Source organism: Pogoniulus pusillus, chromosome 28 (assembly GCF_015220805.1).
Source record: "Pogoniulus pusillus isolate bPogPus1 chromosome 28, bPogPus1.pri, whole genome shotgun sequence".
Taxonomy (NCBI): domain Eukaryota; kingdom Metazoa; phylum Chordata; class Aves; order Piciformes; family Lybiidae; genus Pogoniulus; species Pogoniulus pusillus.
In genome coordinates, this window is record NC_087291.1 from 7,890,735 (window position 1) to 7,918,184 (window position 27,450).

The 27,450-nt window shown below is 41.2% G+C and overlaps 1 protein-coding gene across 3 annotated transcripts in view; it reads left to right on the forward strand.

Moving 5' to 3' along the window:
- SKAP2 (src kinase associated phosphoprotein 2) overlaps nt 1-27,450 on the forward strand; it is a 128,034-nt gene that overhangs the window by 68,660 nt on the left and 31,924 nt on the right. For all 3 annotated transcript variants that reach the window (XM_064166961.1, XM_064166963.1, XM_064166962.1), the window contains 5 exons: nt 10,927-11,004; nt 12,122-12,205; nt 20,418-20,542; nt 21,426-21,489; nt 22,513-22,623. In XM_064166961.1, the coding sequence (XP_064023031.1) occupies nt 10,927-11,004; nt 12,122-12,205; nt 20,418-20,542; nt 21,426-21,489; nt 22,513-22,623 (462 nt within the window). The remainder of the gene's footprint in view (nt 1-10,926; nt 11,005-12,121; nt 12,206-20,417; nt 20,543-21,425; nt 21,490-22,512; nt 22,624-27,450) is intronic.

Sequence of the window (27,450 nt, forward strand, 5' to 3'; positions counted from 1 at the left end):
TAGGAAGATGAGCTGCTTCTTGCATAGGCTAATTCTCATAACATAGTAGGAAGATGAGCTGCTTCTTGCATAGGCTAAATTTGTATTGTCAGTCTCTGCAATTGGCACACTTCTCTGTTAGCTGCAGTATGGGCCTCTGAGTGACTGAAACCTTTCTGTCTCATGCTGGAATGATTGATTAAACTTTAGTGACCTACGGAGAGACATAAGCAAAACTTACATTTCTATGCCTTATTTTACAGTAGCACAAGCAGTAGACCTTGCACAGGAGACGTTTTCTTTACTGCTGTATTCTCCTTCTGTCTTCTTGCCTCAGAATCTTTGAGAAACAGCAGAAACAAAACCAGGAAGGCTGCTCCTGTGCAACATGCAGTGGCCCCTTTTATAACCCTGGAGGATAATGTCTGCTCTCAGCAGAAAACATGGGGATTCTTTTTATAGTTTTTTTTTTTGGCCAGATCATTTGTGAAATTTTAGTCATTACCTCTGTGAAACTCAAATCTGGATGAAGGGGTGAAACCTGTGAATTCATCTCTGTGTTACAAAGCTATGCAAAGAGTAACAATATGTTAGCTTCTGAAAGCCAACAAAAGAATGCATAAGGCAGGACAATACAGGTTTAGAAAGTCAAAGTTAAGTTTGGATGAGGAGTGCATTATCCAGGATAATTGAATTAGGCTGGATCTTGGGGAATGGAGTCGGACTGGCTGACTCCTGTGATTTATTAAACAAAAAAAAAGAAGAAGGAAAAAGTGTTTCTTAAAGACTACCTGGACTCGTGCAAAGCATTTGACACCGTCCTGCATGTCTCTAATTGGAGACACGTGGATGTAATGGATGGACTGCTTTGTGCATAAGGGATTATCTGGGTGATTGCGCTTGAAGAGTTGCAGTTGATGGCTTGATGTCCAAGTGGAGACCAGTGATGAGTGGTGGCTCCCAAATGCAGGCTGTGTGGAGAATGGCTTGAGAGCAGCTCTGAGGAAAAGGACTTGGGAGCGTCAGTTGATGAGAAGCTGAACATGACCTGGCAAGGTGTGTTTGCAGCTCAGAGAGGCAGTTGTGACCTTGGCTGCATGAAAAGGACATTTTGAGGCATGAGGTTCCATGTGAACCTGAGGAAGAATTTTTTCCCTGTGAGGGTGACAGAGCACTGGAACAGGCTGCCCAGGGAATTGCAGAGTCTCCTTCTCTGGAGATATTCAAGAACTGTCCGGATGCATTCCTGTGTGATCTGATGTAGGTGACCCTGCTCGGACAGGGCAGCTGGACCAGATGATCTTTTGAGGTGCCTTCCAGCCCCTGACATTCTATGATTCTATGAAATGTGACCAGCAGGTTTAGGGAGGTGATTCTCCTCCTCTACTTGGCTCTTGTGAGACCCCCACCTGAAGTACAGTGTTCAGGTCTGGACCCCCCAACATAAAATGAATATGGACCTGTTGGACTAAGTCCAAAGAAGGGCCATGAAGATGATGAGAGGATTGGAGCATCTCTCATGTGAAGACAGGCTGAAAGAGTTGAAGGTTGTTTAGCCTAGAGAAGAGAGGGCTCCGGGGAAATCTTATAGCAGCCTTCCAGTACTTAAAGAGGTCCTACAGGAAAGCTGAAGAAGGAATTTTTACAAGAGCATGTAGAGATAGGACAAGGGGTGACAGCTTTAAACTGAATGAGGGTAGATTTAGGCTAGATGTAAGGAAGAAACTCTTCCCTATGGTGGTGGTGAAGTGCTGGAATGGATGGCCCAGAGAGATTTTGTATGTCCCATCCCTTGAAGTGTTCAAGGCCAGACTGGATGGGGCTTTGAGCAGCCTGATCTAGTAGAAGGTGCCCCTGCCATGGCAGGAGGGTTGGAACAAGATGATCCCGAAGGTCCCTTCCAACCCAGCCCATTCTATGAAATGAAGTATGTTATAACTACTAATAAAACTCAGCTCAGAAGTCAGGTGAAGACTGAGAAGACATAGGTATGAGATTGAATCTCTTTTTAATGTAAAGTATCTAAATACACAGTTATTTAATTAAATTAGAGACTAAAAGGAAATGGCAAAAGTGACAGATCTCAAGCATGCTAACTGCTTGAAAGAATCAAATATTTCTGTGAAGAATATATGACAGTTTTTGAGGCTGCCTGGCTCACTGACTTCTCCTGAGGTTCTCAGAAGAAGGAGAAATGCTCACACCACTCTCCTTCCAAGGGAGGAGTTAGGAAGAAATGCACAGCACTTAGGGCTCTGAGGGTGTAGTATTAGCATTAGTAACCCAAACTTCATATCCCGAATTAGAAGTGGAAACAGATGACACTGCTTCAAGTATTCTTTAATACAATACACTGCTGGCTTTTCTTAAAGGCATATATCAAGGCAAGTTACTCTGTGAAAATTATTGTAAACTATTAGAGAACACAATGGTTGTGATGGTTTGGGTGTTACCTGCCCCCACACACTTTAGAAAGTCACCCAGACTAGGCTCAGTCGATCTGGAAATTGGAGAATGAAGCTGTATTTACAGCTTAGCACAATAGACAAGCAGATAGTTACATGCAGAAATATACAAGTTAAAAAGTAATACAGAAACACAACAGCCCTCCCAGAAACCAGAGTCCCCAGGAGGGGCTCTCAACCACCCTTCCACCTTCCTCCCACCCCTCTACCTTACTCAAGACTTTGCCTTATGCTCAAGGTAGTTTGGAGGGTTGGCCAGGGGAGTTAGGAAGCAGATGGATTAGTCAGGAAGCAGTTGGATTAGTCAGGCAGCTTAGAGAGAGCAGTGCAGCCCAAAAACCCAGGGAGCAACTCCCTTATCTATGTTTGTGTTCTTGTTCTTCTACATCTCAGCAAGCCTATGAGTGAAGTAGACATCCCCACTGTTTCCTTTTCACAGCCTATAATCTGGTTCTTATCACCAAAATATCCTAGCTAGCTTCAAACTAGCACAATGGTGAATGCTGAGATAGCTCCAGAGTGAAATTTCATGGACTAGACAGTCTTTGAAAGAAGCATTTTGAAGACCAAAATGCTAACTCTTCTTGAACCCATGTTTCAAAAGCTAAACATTTTCAGTTTATTTCCCTGAGTAAAAGATATTTCACTTAACATTTATGTTTTGATTCTTGCATGTGATATTAATTCAGAGCTATTAGGCTGCTACGTTTGCAAAGTACTGGAGTAGCCTCTGTGACAGCATTAAAGACACTTAATGATGCTAATTAGATTTTATGGAGTCTTTCTACTTATAACTTTTCCTTAATCAAGACTCTGAGAATTTTAATATATATATATATATATATATTTTTTAGAAAGGTCCTTGTACATTAATATTTGCTTTTGATAGAGAAAAAAAAACAAATGTAGGGTGAAGATTCACATGTGAAAGAAAACAGTTCCTCTTTAGCCTAGATTCAGAGTGCTTGTGCAACAGATGTGACCCCAGTGTACTGCCATGTACAAATTCAAAGATAATTGAATCCCTCTGTAGCAGCTATTAAAAAATGCATCAATGCTTTATTTCTAGATCAAAATGAAATGGGCAGATATGAAGAATTTTAGAAGTGTGTGAGAAGGAGGATGGGAGGGGAGAAAAGAAGATGAAAAGGCTTTTTGTGTTGCTAAAAAACATTGCTCCTATTTTGCTCAACTTTAACACAAATATTTTCAGAAAAGCTTTGCCAGTTTGGAATTGCAGCCTAAAAGATAGCATGAAAGCCCTGAGCTGAAGGACAACCCCCTCCATTTTCTGCATTTTAAAGGATATTTCAGTACTTAAAGTAGCAACTCTTAGTTTTTAGAGGAACATCCAGTTCCACTCTTAGATTGCCAGTTACATTTTCATACTGCCAGCATTCTTCTTCTGTCTTTTCTAGCTGATGTCAGTTTTCATTAATAATAGTTGAAATAAGAATGAAATTTGGTTTCTTTTTTTTTTTTCTTTGATAAATGGGTTTTCAATGTAGTGAAAAGGAAGCAGAAAAATAATTTTCATTAATAGATTTTTTTTTGTTGTTTTCTCCATATGATCAAGTTGATATATTTTTTTGTGTAGCAGTTGTCTTTCACAAGACCTGAAGAACAATGAATTCTTACTTGAGCAAGAAGTCTTTACCATTATAGTCGTTAAACCTAGTCCTCTACTAGGGATGCAAGCAGTAATCAACCACTTAGCTGTTACTGAATTACACTTATCTCCACTTCGCCTGTTTAACTTCCCATAAGCATGCTAAGCACCTCTTTAGAATGCATTGACCTCTAATTACTTCTTGCTTTATGTATCCCTTAGCCCACATTGAAGAAGCAAACCAAAAAACGATGTCCTATTGGCACACACTGCAGAATAATACAACTTGGTTTGGCTTTTGTTTTCTTTTTTTGGATACAGAATGAAATTTGAACACCTTTGGGTCCTCCAAAAATCAAAATGCCATGCATTACAGTTGATCTTCATGTTTTATCATGTGAAATGACAGTGATGAAACTCTTTTGAAGTAATGGGCCAAATGCATTATTGCAGTAGAGTGCAAATGGCATCATTCAGGCTTTTTGAGTGTCTTATTACCGAGCTGCAATAATTGTAGCTGTGTTGTAAGCCTGAAGTTTTCCTGAAGTCACAAGATACACTGGATTTGTGCAGTGGAATGTGTACATTAATGCACCTCTGGTAATAATGTTCATGTTTTTCTGAAGTCAAAGCATGACTGGTAGAAAAGCTGTCTTTATGCTTGAGTGAGAGCATTTCATTTTCTTCTCACTGGAGGAATTTTTAGCCTGGCAGCAATAGCATTATAATAACTGCCAGCTGCTCACTTGGCACAAGAGTGCCCAGAACCAGGAGGAAGAACCTGGTGCATTATATGTGTAATTTACTTTTCCCTAAAGCTTGAAGGTTTAGGCCTCATAAATATTTTGGTCTGGTCTTTGATGGCCTTTGTATACATCAGTCTGGGAATATGCTTGTGGAACATAGATTGCAGATTTTAGTTTGGAATACGCTGAAGTAATCCCTACCAGGATAGGAAGAGAAATTATTGTGAGAGATTCATTTGTGAGTGGGTGGTCAAGAAAGAAGGAAAACCTTTAATGTTAAGCAGATGGACTTCCCTTTGTATATTTTATACTGTATATTTGGGATGCAAGATATTAATATCCCAAATATTGGATAGAATTAACCTGATTTCCACACCAAAAGAATAAGGTTCAGGACATTATTTGTGCAGTAGAAAGTTGGGAATATAAAGGAAGCTTTTCTTTTAATATCCTCAACTCTGCTTGCCCCATCAGGGCAATGATACAGTAGAAATGAGGTCTGGAAAGAAGCTGCACAGGAGCAATGATTGTACCTTTCTCAACCTGTACATTTGCACAGCTGCAGGCTACAGAGTACAGTACCACTTTTACTTGGATATTTAAAACTTGATTCACAGTACCACTTTACTCTGATATTTAGAACTACAGTTTACTAAAAGAGAAACTGAAGAAGATTATAGGCCTTTTTGAAGTCTTCATTTTAAAATGTTTGAGGTATATCTGGAAATAGACCATACCAGTGGATAAGGAATTGCCTGGGTGATCGCATGTTGGATAAGGAATTGGCTGGATGGTTGCATGCAAAGTTGTGATCAATGGCACAATGTCCACCTGGAGACTAGTGACAAGTGGCATCCCTCAGGGGTCAGTGCTGGGACCAGTGCTGTTTAACATCTTTGTCAGCAGCATGGACAGAGGAATTGAGTGCACACTCAGCAAGTTTGCTGGTGACACCAAGCTGTATGGCACAGTCAACTTGCTAGAGGGCAGGGATCCATCCAAAGGGACCTAGACAGGCTGGAGAGGTGTGCCCAGGCCAACCTTGTGACATTCAACAAAGCCAACTGTAAGGTCCTGTGCCTGGGTCAGTGCAATCCCAAGCACCAATCCAGACTGGGTGATGAATGGCTGAGAGCAGCCCTGAGGAAAAGGACCTGGGAGTCTGGGTTGATGAAAAGCTGAACATGAGCCAACAGTGTGAGTGCAGCCCAGACAGGAACCGTGTGCTGGGCTGCAGCAAGAGCAGTGTGGGCAGCAGGGCAAGGGAGGAGATTCTGCCCCTTTATTCTGCTCTCACCAGAACCGACCTGGAGTCCTATGTGCAGTTCTGGAGCACCCAACACAAGAAGGACATGGAACTGTTGGAGTGAGTCCAGAAGAGGCCATGAAGATGCTCAGAGGGCTGGAACAGCTCTGCTATGAGGACAGGCTATGAGAGTTTGGGCTCTGCAGCCTGGAGAAGAGAAGGCTTTGAGGAGACATTATAGTGGCCTTCCAGTATCTTAAGTGGCCTACAGGAAGGCTGAGGAGGGACTATTGACAAGGTCTTGTAATGACAGGATGAGGAGTGATGGGTTTAAACTGACAGACAGGGGATATAAACTAGATGTTAGGAAGAAGTTCTTTGCAGTGAGGGTGGTGAGACACTGGCAGAGGTTGCCCAGGGAGGTTGTGGCTGCTCCCTCCCTGGAGGTGTTCAGGGCCAGGTTGGATGAAGCCTGTAGAGACCTGTTCTAGTGGGAGGTGTCCCTGCCTATGGCAGGGGGTTGGAACTGGATGAGCTTTGATGTCCCTTCCAATATAAATGATTCTGTGATTCTAAGGGTAGGAAGTAGGTAGGAAGATGATGGTGGCCTCTGCTGGTCTGATTTTTTTTTTGGAGAGAAATTTTGCTTGGGTCTGGTAGTCAGCTTGATCATAACTATCTGAACAACAAACACTGAGACACCCAAGAAAGTGAATACCAGTAGGTGCCATTTTGCAGCTCTGCCTTTCATTTCTCATGGACAATCTCCACTGGAATTGATGGACAATGAAGTTCAGTCCATTACAGTGGCATCCATGAGGGTAAGGACAAATGCTGCTTGTCCTGCAGACGTTCTTGGATGTGCATGAGGGGATAATATTTGGGAATTCAGAGCTCTAAACTCTAAAGGGCTGTTTGATTTGAAACAAGTTGCTTCATTGGCTTCACAGTTCTTTATGAAAACATACAGCAGTGATTTCTTTCTTGGCAGTCTTTATGTTAAATAGATTATTTGTAGAAGGGCGAGACTTAGTCAAAATCCCAAGTGGTAGTCAACTAATGAGTCTTTGATCTCAGCTGCTAGTGTAATGCAAACAAATACTCCTCTAACAAAGCTCGACTTCAGTGTTACCTTTGTTTTAATACTTGTGCCAAGCCTGATCTATTTCAAATGAATGGGGAAGCAACATTTTGTTTGACAGCTACTGTGAAAAACAACCTGCTATGCAAATCCAGACTTTCAACTGGGAGTTCTGTATCTAGGGGTTGCTGTTCACTCTAAATCCTGTTTGAAATGTGGACAGGAGAGTAAAGCAATGAAGAAAAAAAAAAGGGAAGTAAAAAGGTGTCACAGTTTAGAATTCTTCCATGCTAACTTCAGGCAGTAGCTGTAAGGAGGTTCTCATTCCCTTTGCTTTCTTGCCCTCATTATTTCTGTTGCAATGCAGAGAGTGTATTTGTGTTTGTGCCCTCTTCCTTCTTCTTGCCACATATGCACAGCACCTGCAGTTAATGAGAATCTGAGAGAAGGTGGTTCTTTCCCTTTCCTTTATACTTTCCATGCTACTTATTTTCCCTCCCCTTCCTTCTGGAGGTACAAAGCAATGAAAGAAGGAATTTAGTCAGATTTATGCTGCTTCTTTCATGTACAGCTGTATGTGTCTTGGGAGATTACCATTTGGTCTGTTTCTCCTGCCCTTCCACTAAAGTTCCATTATATTTTTTGGTTCCCAAGCTTCTATAACAGAAGGATGATAATATGCACATGATCTGTTTCTGCTTCAGCTACCTGCAGATTGTGAGTGGTAGTGGGGATGACCAGCTGCTGCTTGTTTCATGGAGTTACTGCTTGAATTGCTTTGAGGAGCAGAAAAGGAAGCTGGATTCTTTACAGTTTGAGAGTAGGAGGAGGACTACTTTTTGCAGTGCCATCAGAGTGTGGTAAACTGCCTTTTTTTCCCATGCAAGTTCTTTTCTCACAAACCTTCAGTGCTCTGTGCAAAATAAATGTAGTTTCAGAAAATGCTGTCATCAAATGTATCCTGACTTGTCTCAGCAGAATTAGAGAGATTGAGAATGGAATTTTGACTTTGTAGCAATCAGTTCAGATGAGTTTCTACCTGTGGGCAGAATAATGAGGAGTCTACAAAGCTTAGGCTTCTCTGGGGCTGTATCTCACGTTTGACTTGAGTGTTCACTTGCCAAGTTTACTCATCAAAACCCAGAGACAATAATGTGTAAAATCAGATCCAAATAGTGGTTGAAATTCTTAAATTAAAAAATATGAGTGGCTTTGTTTGATTATTTAGGTTTTATGGCTTTCACATCTATCTGTGGGGACACAGTTCTAAAATGAGCCCTACTGGATGAGGTAAAGCTCTTAAGTGTTGCACACTGATGCCTCCCAATGACCAACATAAAGCAGCACACTGTATATTTGCAAAAGTTTTCACCTCCCCCACTCATAACATCATAGTTAGATCATCTTATTAAGTAACTATTAAGCTTAATAAATACCAATCAGTGAGTGTCTTTGTGTTAAATTCTCATTTAATGTCGTGCAGTGATTGAATATCATCAAGCAAGGGGGGACAGCTGCATCATTTTGTGATGCACGTACACGAAGACAATAACTCTTGTATCTTTAACCAATAAATCCCAGTATTCAGGATTCCACAGAAACTGAAAGAATAGCTACTGATCCTTAAAAAAATAGTACCAATTAAAAAAAAAACAGTGAAAATGGCAATGTATATAAAATTCTCTCTACTGCCTTATGGTATCCAACAAAATGTTTTGTTGTCAGAAGAGCCAATTGTTTTATTTAAGGACTACATTCTCATTTGGAGTGCTTTCATATTTTAAGAAGATAACATTCTTTGCATGTTCCTGTGGGTTTCCCTCCCCTGTCCTTTTCCTCTCACAAATGTACTCTGTACTTAAATTCAAGACCATCACAAACCCCTAATTTGTGGACACCAATAAAAGAAGTTTCTATTTTAAGGGAAAACCTAAAAATCCAGGAAGCTGGCATCACTTTCCAGAGACAGAGTTCTTGGTTCATAGAATCATAGAATCATAGAATCAACCAGGTTGGAAGAGACCTCCAAGATTGTCCAGTCCAACCTATCACCCAGCCCTAACCAATCAACTAGACCATGGCACTAAGTGCCTCATCCAGTCTTTTCTTGAAGACCCCCAGGGATGGTGCCTCCACCACCTCCCTGGGCAGCCCATTCCAATGCCAATCACTCTCTCTGTGAAGAACTTCTTCCTAATATCCAGCCTATACCTACCCTGGCACAACTTGAGACTGTGTCCCCTTGTTCTATTGCTGGTTTCCTGGGAGAAGAGGCCACCCCCTACCTGGCTACAATGCCCCTTCAGGTAGTTGTAGACAGTAATAAGATCACCCCTGAGCCTCCTCTTCTCCAGGCTAAACAGGCCCAGCTCCCTCAGCCTCTCCTCATAGGATTTGTGCTCCAGGCCCCTCACCAGCTTTGTTGCCCTTCTCTGGACATGTTCCAGCACCTCAACATCAGGGTCAGACTGCACTGTTTAGAGGGATTTTCTGTAGAGATCAATCCTTTTTTGTGATTCTATTGGTAAAACTCAATGAGATTACATATGTTTTGATGAATTATTGCTGCCTTGTAAACTTGCTGTCTACATACAGTGATTCTTATGAATATTTGATGACAAAAAATGGTAGGAGCTTCACTGCCATGCTCACACGTACTTAATTAAAAAATCTGCAGCACAGCAACAGAATTAGTTCTGCTTTTCTGCTTGTGGAAAACAGTATGACATTTATATATGTATGTTAATTATTAGGCACATCCAACCTACTCCTGCTCCTAATGCAAAGAGTTGCATTTAAATGACAATTCGGTTGCTTTAGGAGGGGAAGGATGCAGACAGGAAGGTGCAGTTTTTAACATGGAGGTTTCTGTTTGACTGGTTGACCCTGCCTTGACTTAACTCCCATGCTTCTAGCTATGAAAAAGGAAAAAATGCACTGGAGCATACCATTTTGCAGGTGGAACCACATTCACAAAAGCCAAAATTAATATCTGTAGATCAAACATTCTGTAGGTTTTCATTGGTCTATTTGGAGTCATCTTATAAATTCTATAGGCAGTGCTTTTGTGTGATATTGCAAATCAGGCAATGTCTATCAACAGTGTAAGCATCACTTTTAGTCTTCATCTGATTTCCTTTTTTTCCTCTCATGGTCTAGGAAAGAGTCCACACCTTGTATTTTGTTTAAAGATGCTTTTGTATGAAGTTGATAATGAAACCCACATTCCTGATTTGTATTAAATTGTGGTACTTAGATTTGTTTGCATTTTGAAAACTTACTGCTTTCATTATCCAGCCTGCTTTGCAAACCATGTTCAGAACACAAACTGATGACTTCTATGTTGCTGTAGCTTGGTTAATTACTTATTTTTTCCCTTCTGAGGTTTGCAGGGCCTGCTACAAAGCACTGACATTTATATTTAGAGAGTATTTGTACTTAAAACAATGTCATAGTAGTTTTTAGAATCATAGAATCAACCAGGTTGGAAGAAACCTCCAAAATCATCCAGTCTAACCTATCACCCAGCCCCATCCAGTCAACTAGACCATGGCACTAAGTGCCTCAGCCAGGCTTTCCTTGAACACCTCCAGGGACAGCGACTCCACCATCTCCCTGGGCAGCCCATTCCAATGGCAAATCACTCTCTCTGTGAAGAAGAACTATAGAATTACTTTTCCCAGTAGGTCATGAATATTGTGACTGTAAAATCCATACATCCATGAATGTTGCTATTTTTCTTAGAAATGCTGCATTTTATGTTAAAAATCAGTGCTTTACAGTATTCATTTTTCTTTCAGGGAATCGGTTTGGTCCTGTTGCAGCTCAGGATCTGCAGTTTGTTCTGAAGGCTGGATACCTGGAAAAACGCAGGAAAGGTAAATCCATGTGAAAATGAGTGCATATTTTATATCTAGGAAGTATGTCTGCCATTATTTGGTGCTACATACACAAATAACTTTGTACAGGAGTGATCATAGAATCAGTCAGGGTTGGAAGGGACCACAAGGATCATCTAGTTCCAAACCTCCTGCCATGGGCAAGGACACCCTAACCTAGATCAGGGTGTGCCCAGTAAGATCATGGAGCAGATTCTCCTGGAGACACTACTGAAACAGAAGAACAGTGAAGAGGTGATTTAGCTACAGTCAGCATGGCTTCACCAAGGGCAAATCCTGCCTGACAAACCTGGTGGCCTATGAACAGGGGTGAGCAACTGATGTCGTTTACCTGGACCTGAGCAGGGCCTTTGACACTGTCCTGCACCACATCCTGGTCTCTAAGCTGGTGAAACATGGGTTTGATGGGTGGACCACTAGATGGATAAAGAACTGGCTTGATGGCCACACCCAAAGAGTGATAAATAGGATGGAATAAAAGCTGAAATGTTGAAGCACTACTATGCAAAAGAAGCACAGTCCATAATTGCCCCTGTGGTGTTGGAAGAAAATCCTATTTCTTTATCGACTCAAAAAGCTCACGTGGTGAAAGTCCACTGTCAGCCATAATTCTGAGACTTTTAGATAGTTTTATAGAAAACATTAGGAATGTATGTAAAAGTACTCTATGTTGACTTCATGTTCCAGTGAGCATTGAGATTTATTTGCCTTCAAGAGGGCAAATATTGATCTCGGCTTTGATTCAGTCAGTATTTATCCTGATTCAATAAATCTTATATTGTCCCTTTAATACCCACTTAATGCTGCAATAACTCTAGGAAATATTTAGGAAGTTGTTCATTATTTCCTTATATTTAATGTTACACATCACTTCTCTCTTTATATGAATTAAAATTCCCATTTGTTTTCTCACCACCAATTTTTACTTCAAATTTCCTTCTCGATCCCATGCATTTCTCTTCTTTGTATCCAGTTTTTGATACCTTTCTTTAGTGCTTTTCCTACCTCCTCCTTCTTACCTTGCCCCTTGACAAGAAGCAATGTATTTGTGTTCAAAAATGAGGAAGTGATGTAACACAAATTGTATTCATTGCAGAGCACAGTTTTCTTGGCTTTGAATGGCAGAAGCGTTGGTGTGTTATCAGTAAGACGGTCTTCTATTACTATGGAAGTGACAAAGGTAATGATCATAATAAGGTTAAACTATAAAAGTGATCTTTTAATATACAAAAGAATATGAAAACTTTAATGGGGTTGGAAGGTGCAAATCTAAGCTCATCTTTTTTCTCTTGCAACAACCTGTCTGCGAAGGCTGTGTTGTAATTTCTGATACCCATGCTGAAATTTGAGATACATGGAAGCACATTCCCCCAGCACTTGGCAGGTTGGGTGTCATATTAGAGACTGACTGTAATATAATGTGAGATCTCTTTCTGTAATGATGCTTTGGCTTTACACATTTACAGCTTTTGTGGACTGCAGATTGTTTGGGGAAGATCCTCCTAAGAGCACCCTAACAATATGGGACTGATGCATAGTCTGTGGAGGCACAGGAATTGTATAGGTGTGGTTGGACTCCAAATGCTGGCTTGTGGAGGAAGCAAACAAATCAGGCACACGAATTTACTGTAAGGGCGATGAGACACTGGAACAGGTTGCCCAGGGAGGTCATGGATGCCTCATCCTTGGTGGTGTTCAAGGCCAGATTGGATGAGGCCTTGAACAACCTGGTTTAGTGGAAGGCATCCCTGCCAGTGCCAAGGTGATTGGAATTAGATGATCTTTGAGGTCCTTTCCAACCCAAACCATTCTGTGACTCTGAATTTCTGCCAGACCACCGTGTGATTGGTGCTGCTAGTGTGGAAAAGAAACTAGTGCAGCATGGAGGACTTGTTTCATCCTGCAGATCTGAGATGACTAACAGTCATTCCAGAAACTTGCCTTTGAAGAAAAAAGCTTTTTCCTAGACCAGTCAGAGATGCTTTCTTCAGCCTTCTGCCACTGTGATACATAAAGGTGCCTGCTCCAGTACAGAGGCTAATTGCTAGGAATTGTGAGGAAACTGGATACCAGCAACTGCTGTAGTTCCATGGCAAACTAGTTTACTGTTGAAACTGAGCTGTCCTCATAGTTGAAAATGTGTGCTGCTGTTTTTTAGACTGTTTAGCTGTGGAATGTCAGCATGGATGAGACAATCCTGAGATCTGGCATTTAGTCACTGAAAGAACTTGAAACTTTTTCACTCCCACTATTATGGCCTCAGTATTGGGGCTCTTCATGTTTTGCTGTGGCCTTTGATGCTGTACCAGATAATTTGGACCATGTCACAAATATCTGTGTGTTCTTACCAACTGTAGGACAGGGGTGAAGCGTGCAATTGGGTGGCTCTGTGCTGATTGCTGCCAGCTCCTGAATCGTTGGGATGGCATCTGTCTAAATGATGCTGGTCTGCCGTAGCCTGTGCAGCGTCTGCAGATGTTTTGTATCAGCTGGGCCCTGATTTCTGACAGGGCTGATTTACACAACAGGAAAATTCCCCCTCGTTGATGTAAACCCAGTTTGAAGAGAGACAGAGATTCCATATGTGCTCAGTCCTGCTTCCTGTGTCACTTTTAGCGGGTAATGGAGTGCTAGCGCCTGTGCTGTGGAACATAATGCAGAGAGGCAGCAGGGGTTTGTAGGTCCTGCTTGGCTTGGTTTGTCTTGTGTATGTTTTAAAAATGGGCATTTAGGTGAATAATCTGTGAAGGGCATTTTGTGTCCAGTTCAGTGTGTGTTTTGTTGGCCAGGATTTGATTTTTTCATGCCTAAATATCAGTGTAAATGTGACTGAATGCCACATGTGAGGTAATGGAATGCCTTTTTGTTAGCTTCTGTGGATTTGTTGTTTCCAAAACACTTTTAGGTCTTCTTTTTACCTTTTACACTGGAAAAATGAGAAGTGTGGAAGTGAAGTCTCACATACTCACATAAAGAAGAGTTCCAAAATAAATTACTTAGAGGTGAATGGTGAAAAATGTGAGACCTAGTTTAGGAAAACAGAGTACACACTAAAGCCTGTGGAAATACAGTAAATGACTCTGTGTTCACCAAGTAGTTTACAAGCATCCTTTTAACAGTTGTGGTGCCTGCAGGCTAATGAGTGTCTTGTTGCTGTTTCCTCCTCCATTTGGTGCAGCATTGGGTAGTGAAACAAAGTTATTTACCCCTGCAATACAGACAGGTCTAACCGAAGCACCTACATTTTTTCTTTCCTGATCAGTGAATGGTAAGCAAAGTGGATGGAGGAACAGGGGCTTAAAGGTTTGACCTAACTGGGTGCCAGAAGTGGGTACTAGAGGATGTGCATGTATATTTGTGCTTGTGCTGCAATATCTGTTGCCAGCATGTGGCCCACATCATTGCAGAGAAGCATCTTGAAATGTCAGAGCTAGCCTGAATTTCCAGAAGCTTGCCTGATCCTCATTTTTGTAGTCCCTCCTTCCATAAAACTTTTATAGTCCTTTACCTCCATTCTCTTGCATCCTGAGCTGGGTACTTGTTTACATATTGTTCCTGTGAACTCAAGCTTGTAGGTGGTGTGGCTAACCATTTCAACCTCCAAGTGCATGTGAAGAAGGGAAGTTCATTTCTTGCTTTATAAATGAATTCATAGCTTTGCTGCTTCTTAAGTACAATCACTCAGACTAGCCTCAGCTGCTGGAAATGGAATGAATGAAGCTATATTTACAGCTTAGCACAATGTGCAAGCAGGTATTTATAATATATACAGCTATATGCAGAAATAGACAAGTTAAAAATGTAATACAGAAACACAACAGCCCTCGCAGAAACCTGAGTTCCCAGGATGGGCTCCCAACCACCCTTCCACCTTCTCCCTGCCTCTCTACCTTACCCCAGACTTTGCCTTATGTTCAAGGTGAATTTGGAGGGTTGGTCAGGGGAGTTAGGAAGCAGATGGATTAGTCAGGCAGCAAGTTAGGTTAGAGAGGAAAGTTCATGCAGCCCCAAACACAGAGAGCAAACAACTGTGTTATCTATGTTTATGTTCTTATACATCTCAGCAAGCCTAGGAGTGCAGTAGACACCACCAGTGTTTCCTTTTCACAGCCTATAATCTAATTCTTCTCATCAAAATATCCCAGCTAGGCTCAAACTAGCACAGAATGGCAAAAATCCTTTAGTTTAGACTTCTGACAAAATCCCTAACTGAAATCTGCAGGACCTGTGAGTGTTCAATAGGACATTTTAGTTTAGCAAGGTGATGACAAAGGCATCTATCTAACAACTAATGAATCTTCTGCTGTGAGAATGTTAAATTCAGAACTTGAAAGGCATACTTGACATTAGTAGTGTGTTAATTAAAAAATAACTATTAAGTATAGTCAAACTGAATATAAGCAATCTGGTGCACTCAATAGTGTGTTTCAAGCATTGCATCCATTTCTTCATTAAAAAGAAAAAAAAGACTAGGTTAAAGAAGAAAAAAAATTCAATTACATTTCAGATCTGCTATCTAAAAAGGAAGAACTCCTGTACATATGTTCCAAAAGCTGGAAAAGAAATTGCCATTTTGGAGATGCTGACATGAACTATTTTTAGAAAGCAGACATCCTGCATCTGGAAAAGTATGTGAAACTACACTTGTAAATCATAAGACCTTACAGGCTCCTAATTTCAAGAGAAAGAGAGTTAAATTATGAATTCTAATAGCATTAATAAATACATCACTCTCCAAAACCTTTCTGTTTGCTCCATATGCCTTTCTTTGCAACTTCTTTGCTTTCTACCACCAGAGTCCTCTCTGTTCTTCAGAATGCACTAATTCTTTTTACATGTGCTAATAATATGGGCACATTGCCTTAGGCTTCAAATTTACAACCCAATCATTTCAAGACCCTATTGAAGGTTTACCCTTCTTTGTTTTAAAAGTTCCCATGGACTCAGTTATGAAAGGTTACTTCGAGACTCTTTTTTTCTCAGTTTCCCTTGGGACTCTTTCTTCCCAGTATAATATTGGCCCCGTTTCTGTTGTTAAAAGTATTTCAGAGTTTTTAGGATGAAGTTTATATGTAAGAAAAAATGTTTAAGGTGGTTCTCAAATTCTGTTCAGATTTGTCTTTTTGCTGTTTTGAATGTTGCATCCTATAATTATTTCTCTCAAATATCTATGTAGTAGTTTTGACTTTAAAAAGGAGAAAAATCAGTCTGCTCTGTTGTGCTAGATTTTTGCAATTGTAAATTCCTGATGCAAAATGTACTACACAGATCCAGACTGTGTTTACTGTTGTTTGCCACCTGTGGGGATAAGGGAAGAGGAGGAGAAGGAGACGAGAGCAAAGAGATGAAGGCTTTTAGCATTATACTTTTTGCAGTTCTCTTCTGTGTTGTTCTGGGATAGCTTAATTTCCATTTGCTGAATTGCAAAATCCTGTCTGGAGAAAACAAGAGGCAGCAAAAATGTTCTTCAGAGATGTGTGTTCCATCTGCATGTCTCTCTCTAGTTCCTTCTAGATATGCTGTTGGATTCCTGCCTAAGCAAAACTCCACTTCTGATTTGGGGCTTCAAAATGAAAGTGAAATCTCTGTAGAGCAAATGTGCTTTTCAGAAGCTACTTTTAAGCCTCCTGAAGCAACTATATCTAATATGAATACCAACTGTGTCTAGCTTTAAGTCTTCAAAGTTTTCAAACATTAAAAGTAGTTCAATCCTTTCTAAAGTGTGGTCTCCAGAAACTATTTCTGAATGTGAAACTTCACCAAAGTCACTCTAGCACTAACTTCACAGGGCAGCATTAACAGTATCATCAGGGTTGGAAGAGACCTCACAGATCATCAAGTCCAACCCTCTACCACAGAGCTCAAGGCTAGACCATGGCACCAAGTGCCACGTCCAACCTTGCCTTGAAGTGCCCAAGGCCAACTCTATCAGCACACTTAATTATCTTGCAAGCCTTTGCCATTAAGTGAAGTTGAGATGATCACAAGATGGCCCTGCCTTCAAGTGTGCACCTGGCTACTGTGTCTAGCCAAAGAGCTGCAATGCAGCAGTTTGCTCCACAGTGACTGAGTTTGGTCTCCAGTCCAACCTGAAAAGGTGTATTCTACAATAGCAGCAGTGATTTGTAGACCACTGAACGAGGCTCCCTGGAGAGATTGTGGAGTCTCCTATAGAGATCTTCAAAACCCATCTGGACATGTTCCTGTGTGACCTACCCTAAGTGGTCCTGCTTTGCAGGGGGTTGGAGTTGATGATCTGTGGATGTCTCATCCAGCTCCTAGCATTCTATGATTGCTTGACACCAGCAGAGTAAGCAGATGAGCTATAGCTGACCTCTGTCCTACCATTCAGTATTTCTGGGGCCATTTCTGAGGACATCCTAGGCCTTATCTGTGGCTTACTGCCACTAAGAGTCTTTCTCTCAACTTTAACGGGTTCTAGGCTAGGGCTGTGAAGTGTCCTACTGTCTTCAGACTTCCTCTTGGTCAACATTTTAAGCACACTACACTGGACTTCAATCAGAGGTACTTTCCTGCACAGACAATTAGAGGCAAAAGTAGCTGTGCTGTGAGTAGACTGTGACTAGTCTGTTGCTATAGTAAATGGTCAATAAAAGAGTTTAATTGCAAAGGTTAGGTACTTTTTGGGTGGTGCATACAGGTAATTTTCATTAGTGCTGGAGCTGCATGTTCAGAGAGATAAGATAAAGGCAGTATAAGCAATAAAGCAATCAAATGGTGTGCCATACACAGTGTTCTGCTACAGTGCAAAGTGCAGCATCTTTATGTTTTCACTGAAAGAATGAGTATTAGTACAGAGATCATCTGAGATCACAGTGTCACCAAGGTTGGAAGACACCTCACAAATCATCAAGTCCAACCTTTTACCACAGAGCTCAAGGCCAGACCATGGCACCAAGTGCCACGTCCAATCCTGCCTTGAACAGCTCCAGGGACGGCGACTCCACCACCTCCCCGGGCAGCCCATTCCAGTGCCCAATGACTCTCTCAGGGAAGAACTTTCTCCTCACCTCCAGCCTAAATCTCCCCTGGCGCAGCTTGAGGCTGTGTCCTCTTGTTCTGGTGCTGGCCACCTGAGAGAAGAGAGCAACCTCCTCCTGGCCACAACCACCCTTCAGGTAGTTGTAGACAGCAATAAGGTCACCCCTGAGCCTCCTCTTCTCCAGGCTAAACAATCCCAGCTCTGTAAAACCTATTACTGCATAAGGGATCATGTGTGTCACAGAGAAGCAGTCTTAGAAATGATCCAAGAGACTAAATTTGAGTACTTACTTCATTTTTATCTGGGGAAAATGCTTTTTATCTTTTCAACCTGGTGTTTGTTTATTCTGTCTGCATGCTCCTATCTTCTTGGGTTTTGATAAACCTCTAGCATGGAAGAGTGAGAAATTAATGGGTTTCACTTCATTTTCTCCCTGAGGTCACAACTGAGGGGACAATAAAATAGCTAGGCAGGACTGAATGTCATTAAAAGGAGACCTAGTTAACTTATTGCAAGTTCTTATTTTTAATATCTGCCTGGGTGTGATCCCATGAATTTTGCATCTGTGTGATGCTTGATATAGGGGTGGAAGATGGAGCAAATATAAAATATTAGTACTGTATCATTAGTACTTAAGACATAATAAAACTTGCTGTCAGGGAAAGGAATTGAAGAGAAAATAGAACAGTGCCCTGGATTTTTTCCTATCATTCTGTTGTGTGATATTCACTTGCCTTGGATGAGAGTTCACAAAAAGGTGGGAAGGATGAGGAATTTGTGTCTATGTGCATGTAAAATAACTAGCAAGAGTACTTGTGTGATGACTGTCTTTATGTCCATTGATGTTCTTGTCTCTGTGCCCTCTCACAGGAGAGAAAAAAAGATATGCTTTTCATGTTGAAAGTGGTAACTTTCCCTGGTTTATCTGCTGTGGAAATATTCTCATTTTCTTGACTACTACGAGCAGCACATGCTAAATTTTGCACCTAAGTTCTGCTCAGCAATACTTAATGTAGTTCTGCTGCTCTGTCTGATGTTTATTGTTAATTAATGCTTTGTGTACTGTAGAAAATAACCCCACACTTCATGGCATTTTCTTTCATTTGCAACTGCACTTTGGCTTATTGTTTGCCTGAGCAAAATGTGACTGATGATACCTATCTTCACTTGAATACTGCCCTGTGATCTACAGAAATTGCAAACCCAAATGACTTTTACTTTTTTTTGGTTTGATTTTAATATTCTCCAAAACATGCCAGAGCACATAAAAGCAGATGTAGAGTTAGGTCTGAAGAGCTCAGAAAGAGTGTACCGGTGCTGCTTGTCCAACATGCAGTGTATTTAAACTCAAGCCTGTTCTAAGTGATACTTTCATAAACCAGAACCTTTGAGAAGTAGAATTGTCTTCAAAACAACCACATGGCTCTACATAATAAACTGTGGTAGGGCTCAGTACTTTTATGACCTAATTAAACATTTGCTGTGCTGAGAGAAATGCTTTTGGAGCACACACCTGAATTTATAGCTTGATCCGTTCTGTGTTTCTACCATGTGGAAAGGAGGCACATCTGGGAGGGGGGGGGGAAGAATGTGAAAAGAAGGTTTTCCAATTGCTTAGAAAGGAGTTTGAAGTTTATTTTTTGAGTGAAGTGGTTAGTTCAGGAGGCAGCTGGGGTTGTTTAGCCTAGAGAAGAGGAGGCTCAGGGGTAACCTCATTGCTGTGTACAACTACCTGAAGGGAGGCTGTAGCCAGGTGGGGGTTGGTCTCTTCTCTCAGGCAACCAGCAACAGAACAAGGGGACACAGTCTCAAGTTGTGCCAGGGAAAGTATAGGCTGGATGTTAGGAGGAAGTTCTTCACAGAGAGAGTGGTTGGCATTGGAATGGGCTGCCCAGGGAGGTGGTGGAGGCACCGTGCCTGGAGGTCTTCAAGAAAAGACTGGATGAGGCAATTAGTGCCATGGTCTGGTTGACTGTCTAGGGCTGGGTTGGAGTGGGTGATCTTGGAGGTCTCTTCCAACCTGGTTGATTCTATGATTCTAAGGAAGAGACACTGATTTATAGGAAAAGTGTCTTCCAAGTTTCAGTTCTTGGCTTTCCCTGGATACAAATGTCATAACATAGTTCTTACTAAATAAGACCACCATCTGCAATCATTCTCCTGTGGAATTCCTTAGGCATCCTAGAGAAAAATGTACTCTTGTGCACATCTTCCTCAAAAATAAAGGTTTTCTCTCCAGAAGCATTGCTTAATCATTTTGCTAAAAACCTCCCTGCTCTCTGTAAAACTCTAGAAACAGAAAACAAAATCTGAATAAACGATAACCTGCTGAGCCACTTAGGTTTACTGTTGTAAATGAAGCTCTAACTTCGGGTTTTATCTCCACCAGACAAACAACAGAAAGGTGAATTTGCCTTAGAGGGCTACACCATCAGAATGAATAATAGCCTACGGAAGGATTCGAAGAAAGATTGCTGTTTTGAAATCTTCGCTGCTGATAAACGCATTTATCAGGTTGGACCTTTTTTTTTTATGTTGGCTTGAAATTAAATTGATAAAGCCATTACAATTCCAGTTCCTGAATTAACATTTCAGTAAAACAACTTTCTCTGACATCTTAATGAGGAAAAAAAAAAGGAAATCCTCACTTGCTTATGTTGTACATTTTGTGTTCAAATATTATCTTTTTGGACAAGAGCGAGGAAATCTATCATCTTTATCTATTGGTCATTTCAGTGTTGCCATTTTAATATCTATTAAATAGTGTGTCTGGCTGATTTCTTGGATGAATTAAATAGTGAAAAAAAAAACCCTTAAAATATATATCAGTGTTAAATACATATTGTGTTGGTCGTGGCTTTGCAAGGGAAGATCTACGTGAAGGCACATATCAGCTGTGCAATTCAGAGATCTATCAGATAGACATCAATATGGAATGTAAGTTTAATAAGTTTTAAATATCTGAGATTGCAGTTGAAAGCCAGTTAATTAAGCTGTCAGGTAGTGTGTTGGAGTCTGACAAGAACATTTTTAAGGAAACTGTACCCAGCAGTCTAAAGAAATTCATGGGTGTCTTCTAATTGTCAAGGGCAAATTTTGTTCATCAGTTCTGGCTTTGACATTGATGAAGAGAAGCAGCTTTTTTTCTGCACAGCTGCCAGCTGCTGATCAGAGTTTCAAATCCATCATCCTCTCCTTCAATTACGTAAATTTGTCAAAATTAGCTGTACATTATAAGAAGCATCCTTGCAAGAAAAGTACCAGAAGACATGAAAAGAATTACTAATGGTTTCTTGAGGAAGTGATGAGAACGCTACAGTCCCTTTTTTAATTGCTAATGAAATTGTAGTTGTGTTTTTGTCATTACTGTGAGCACTTATTAATAAACTTTTAATAGTTTACAGCTGCCACTCCCAAAGAAGCAGAGGAATGGGTACAGCAAATCAAATTTGTAATTCAAGGTAAGCCAGCCAGTAGAGCAGGAGCTGTTACTGCCAGTACTGCGTGCTGATGAGAGTTCTGCTAATTAATATACCTATGATTTTTGTGTATGCAGTGTTCCCACTTGTCCAAATTTTGAATAGCAAGTCCTGGTTCTCAAATATGCAACTTCTGTATGTCTTATCTCCTGCAACATTGTTTTATTTTCTCCAAGAATACCATTTAGCTTAGAAGCTCTCCCTTATGAACGTATCAGGAATGGTGTTGCTTCAGGAATGGTGTGGTCAGCAGGAGCAGGGAGCTCATTCTGCCCGTGTACTCTGCACTGATTAGACCACACCTTGAGTATTGTGTTCAGTTCTGGGCCCCCCAGTTTAGGAGGGACATTGAGATGCTTGAGCGTGTCCAGAGAAGGGTGACGAGGCTGGGGAGAGGCCTCGAGCACAGCCCTACGAGGAGAGGCTGAGGGAGCTGGGATTGGTTAGCCTGGAGAAGAGGAGGCTCAGGGGAGACCTTATTGCTGTCTACAACTACCTGAGGGGTGGTTGTGGCCAGGAGGAGGTTGCTCTCTTCTCTCAGGTGGCCAGCACCAGAACGAGAGGACACAGCCTCAGGCTGTGCCAGGGGAGATTTAGGCTGGAGGTGAGGAGAAAGTTCTTCACTGAGAGAGTCATTGGACACTGGAATGGGCTGCCCGGGGAGGTGGTGGAGTCGCCGTCCCTGGGGCACTTCAAGGCAAGGTTGGACGTGGCACTTGGTGCCAGGTCTAGCCTTGAGCTCTGTGGTAAAGGGTTGGACTTGATGATCTGTGAGGTCTCTTCCAACCCTGATGATACTATGATACTATACTATGATATATATGTGTGTGTGTATATATATATGTGTGTGTGTGTGTGTGCATACTATATATATAGTATAAGAAAATAAGTAGAAAGTGTTGTGAGCATCAGGTCATACGAGAACTGTGTTTTCACACTGCATAAGTTTCTGCTTAGGCTTTTTTTTTCTGGTAAATACTAACTTTTAAACCTGCTGTTACATAGATATGGAATCTCATACAATTCCTGAGGAGGAGGTAGAGGAAGAAGAATATGATGACGTTGGACAAGTGAGCAGCGAATCAGTAGATGATAGCATTTATGAAGAAGTTAAAGGTATAGTTGATTTTTTTTTCTTTTTTTACTTTGTGACTTGGGACTGGCTAAAAGAAAGTGAGTAAAGTAACCTGGTGAATAGGAGGAGGATGTGGATGTGCTGGAGTGTGTCCAGATAAAGGCCACGGGGATGGTCAGAGGGCTGGTGCAGCTTTGCTATGAGGACAGGCAGAAAGAGTTGGGGCTGTTCAGTCTGGAGAAGAGGAGGCTCCCAGGTGACCTTCTTGTGGCCTTTCAGTATCTGAAGGGGGCCTACAGAAAAGCTGGGGAGAGACTTTTTAGGCTATCAGGGAGTGACAGGACTAGGGGGAATGAAGCGAAGCTGGAGATGGGTAGGTTCAGGCTGGATGTGAGGAAGAAGTTGTTGAGCATGAGAGTGGTGAGAGCCTGGAGTGGGTTGCCCAGGGAGGTGGTTGAGGCACCATCCCTGGAGGTGTTTAAGGCCAGGCTGGATGGGGCTGTGGCCAGCCTGCTCTAGGGTAGGGTGTCCCTGGCCATGGCAGGGGGCTTGGAAGTAGATGATCCTTGTGGTCCCTTCCAACCCTGACTAGTTCTGTGATTCTATGATTCTTTCCCCATGATCTTGGAATGGTTCTTCATATTATCAAGTAGAGAATATCTTCCTTTATCTCATGCTTTCTCCATCTTGTATATTTGAACTGTAAACTTTTCAGAAAGGATCATTTTACCTTGCATATTGGAACTCTTAATTTGGACTCTGATGTGTTGGCATAACTAAGTATAAATATAGCATACATTTGTCATAGATTTTAGGTGATTAAAGCATCTATTTATTTTCCATGAATGGGCTTTAATAGTAATTTGCTTAAACAGAATTTAAAAAAATATGTTTCTGATGCCATAGAGCAATCTTTCTGTTCTTAATACATAGCATAGTGAAGGGTGTTGCATGAAGTGCCAGTTGACAGACCTCACAGGAGTAGGCTTTGCTTAGGTCTTGTTCGTCTAAACTAAGAACATGGTAAAAGGACATACTCCAGGTTGGCCTCATCTGCCTTAATTAGGCTTCGTTGGTTACATTTAATTCCAGTTGCTTGCTTTTTCTTTTTTGTTTTTCCAGGTAAGTGAATTACTCTTTATTCATTTCATGGTCAAAGAGTGGAGCATTAATTTTTCCTGCTGTTACCAGGCTTAATAATACAAAACAAATAAGGAATTCTGAATACCTGTTAAGAGAACAGAAAACCACAATTACTTGTACAGCTACAAAGCTATGCTAATTGCTGAAATGCAAAAAGCAGATATGCTAGATGACTGTGAAGAAGGAGAAGTTACCTTTCATGTTGGTTTTATCCTCAAAGCTTCTTCAGGTTACAGGTTTCTGATCCTCTGCTTCTGCAGATTCACTAGCTCTATAAATGTTGAATTTCAGGTACACAGCTCATTGTACCTCATTATTTATTTGCTATAATTTGCAATTTCTCAAGCAAATGAAGTCAGTTCCTGATGCAGTCTATTTGGTACTGATAGGTTTGGTGTTTGAATAAAGAATATTTGGACTGAAAAAAGGATATGGTGATTTTTATGCAGTTTTGAAAATTGGACTTAGTGCCATGGTCTAGTTGATTGGATAGGGCTGGGTGCTAGGTTGGACTGGGTGATCCTGGAGGTCTCTTCCAACCTGGTTGTTTCTATGATTCTGTAATTCAATAAAAAGCATAGATTTCAGTGGCATTCAATTTATACTGTCTGCTGGAAGGAGGAGTGGGTTGATAGTTGGAGGACTTACAAAGAGAGGTGGGAAAATTAATCTTTTGATCTGTTAATTCACTTTCTTCTTTAATAGCACGTGCAAATTCCTATTCACCATAGAAGCATCATTTTCCTGACTTTCAGTCAGTGTTTTACTGTGGTTGTTTAGGTACAGTCAAAAATGTCAGAACTGCCAAAAGTTTCTCAACTTGTAAAACCTTCCTTGCAAGATTCTTGAGGAAGAGAAAGCTTTATAATGTGTCCAACAAACTGAACTTTTGTGGTTTTGGTTTTTAATAAAGACACTTGGAAAACTTGGTTAAAATGAAAAGTATTGTCAGTACAGGCCCATTTATGCTTAATTTGCTATTTATTTTCTGCCTTGGTACACTCTTCAGAATTTTGCAGCCCACAGCTGGATATTGTAAGCTGGAACATAAAATAACTTCTAAAATGACAGTATTAAATAGCTGTGGATGCAGAGAGTTTGACTTTAAACAATGGGGATATATTTGTCAGAAGAGAGAACACTTGGCCAGCTTTAATGATCACAGAAAACATCCAGTTGGAAGAGACCTCAAAGATCATCCAATCCAACCCTTGAGCCAGTTTAGGGTCAATCCTAAACCATGTTCCTTAGTGCCAGGTCCACATGCTGCTTAAACACCTCCAGGGATGGCAGCTCCACCATTTCCCTGGGCAGACAGTTCCAGTGTTTGATAGCCCTCTCTGCAAACAAGTAATTCCTAGCATCCTGCCTGAACTTACCCTAGTGCAGCTTGAAACCATTTCCTCTGGTCTTGTCACTTGTCACCAGCGAGAAGAGGCTGCCCCCTTCTTGCTCCAACCTCCCTTCAGGTAGTTGTAGAGAGTGATGATGTCTCCCCTCAGCCTCCTCTTCCCTAGACTGAACAACCCCAGATCCTTGTGACACCCCTCATAGACCACATGCTCCAGGCCCTTCACCAGCCTTGTTGCCCTTCTCTGGATGTGCTCCAGAACCTCAGTTTGTGGAATTGCTGCAGTTCAGCATCTTCAATGCAAAATGTCAATTGTAGTATGCATATTTATGAAAACAGAATCATTGGGCTTGCTCTACTGCTCAGGTATAACTGGGATGAGTATTATATAGATAGATGGAGGGACCTTTACTTTTTGAATTAGTGACAAATCAGGCTATTAAAAGCATTAGGTAGCAGTTTTTGAGAAACAAGAGCAACCAGAGGTTATGCAGTGCCTTAGGCTATTGCTTCTCAACTCTTCTGGTTTCCACAAGGTAGCTATTAAAGAACCATAATTTATACAACTGGATTCTCAAATCAGACTCAGCAAGGTGGGCTTTAAAGGCTGAATTAATCACTCCGTTGCTGTAGATAAAAATCTCTTGCTTGAATTTTTCAGCCTTCAGAAAGTCAATCAGCATAAATCCTTCTGTATATGTCTCTTCCTCTCCAATGCTTTTTATCTGCTACTCACTTTCCACTCTCCTCAAAATGGAAAAATTATCCAAACAAAATACTAGTAATTAACCAGAGGTGTATTAATTTTGCTGTCTGTATACATATATACCTGTTTTGCTTGTATGTTTCGATGTACTGTGTTTAAAATGGTTGTCATGCTCAGTTTACACATCTACAAAGAAGACAACATAGGAAAAAGCTTCCCTGTTTCCATGTCTTGGCTGCTGCTCTCTGGGCTGGGAAGGAATCTGAAAGAAGCAGGTTGGTTGCTTCTAGGAAAAAAAAGTGGTCAGTAGGGTACGGATTCCAGACCATACTGTGGACCAGGCAGAGGGCAGGAGGTAGCAGTGTGCTATGCCCTGAATTAGAGGGGGATGCTCCAGGAAAGTGCAGGTGCACAGGTAACCTTCAGGAGTGAAGGGAAGAATGTTTTCTTAAGAAGTCAGAAAGACTGAGGAAAATTTCTGGCAAGTCATTGAGATTTGAATTAGACACCATGGTAGGTGAAAATTTTCTGTTCCAACCATCTCAGCCAGGATGGTTGGCACAGGAGATATTTGATTTCAGCCCTTTCTTTTTTTAAGCCTCCTTTTCCTAGCAGATTTTGATTTTCTCCACCTAAAACCTTGGAATGTGTGTTCTTATAAAGACTAGATTAAGATCTCAGGATCTTTAAATATCCTCAAGGAAGAGCTTCCTGTACTTTCGGCTTTGGTTAGTGGAAAGGTTTTATCTTAGCATGCTGTAACAACTGCTCTGTCCTTGAATCTTGAATGCAACATGAGCAGAGCTGAGAATTAAAGGAAGGAATCTTGTTTACAAAACAAAGCACTACCTTTGTGTGTGTATCCTAGCATGAAGCCTGTGTATCCTAGCATGAAGGTCATCCTTCTGTTGTCTCAAAATAGGCTAACTGAATCTCTTCGTGCTTCCATACCTGTTTCAGATTAATTTCCTTAAGAGGCAAGACATCTCCATTACTAAATACTGAAAAGCAATTTCAGGTAATTCAATAAAAGCTGAATGTGGATATGATTTTGCCACAATTTTTGCCTACTAATGGCTAGTCTTACAGTGCAACTGGGACTGTGTTGTGTCTCTGGTGTGAGAGCTGTGTAATCCAAAATCCTGTTTGCAGGGAAATTCAAGTAATCTGGGACTCTGGGGAGTCCTGGTGTTTATCTGAGATCCAGCTGCATGCCAGTCCCACAGCTCACCCACATGGTGAGCTGCCTGGGGAACTGTTGTCATCTCCTGCTTAGGGAATGTTTCCAGATCCTTGCTGTCCCACCTCATCTCTCTGAGGTGCATTGCGGTGTGCGATATATAGGGCTACCAAGATCTGCCATCCAGAGTTTCTGGTCCCACTCTGTACCTGATGTATGAGTGTAGGGGAATGGGAAAGTATTTGCAGAAGTGAATGTGGGAATGTTACCCCAAATATGGTATCTGTGAACAGTTTGTGCTGCAGCTGTATTTTTCTGTGTATTTCCCTTTTAACCTGATTTTTGTTTGCTAGTGAATCGTAACAAGAATATTTCTGCTTTGTTTAATAATTGAAGCTGGAGGAAGGATTTTGTCTAGTTGACATAATTTAATTTGATGGCATGGACTATAAACATGGAAAAGAGGCCGTGGGATGGGCTTGTTACTT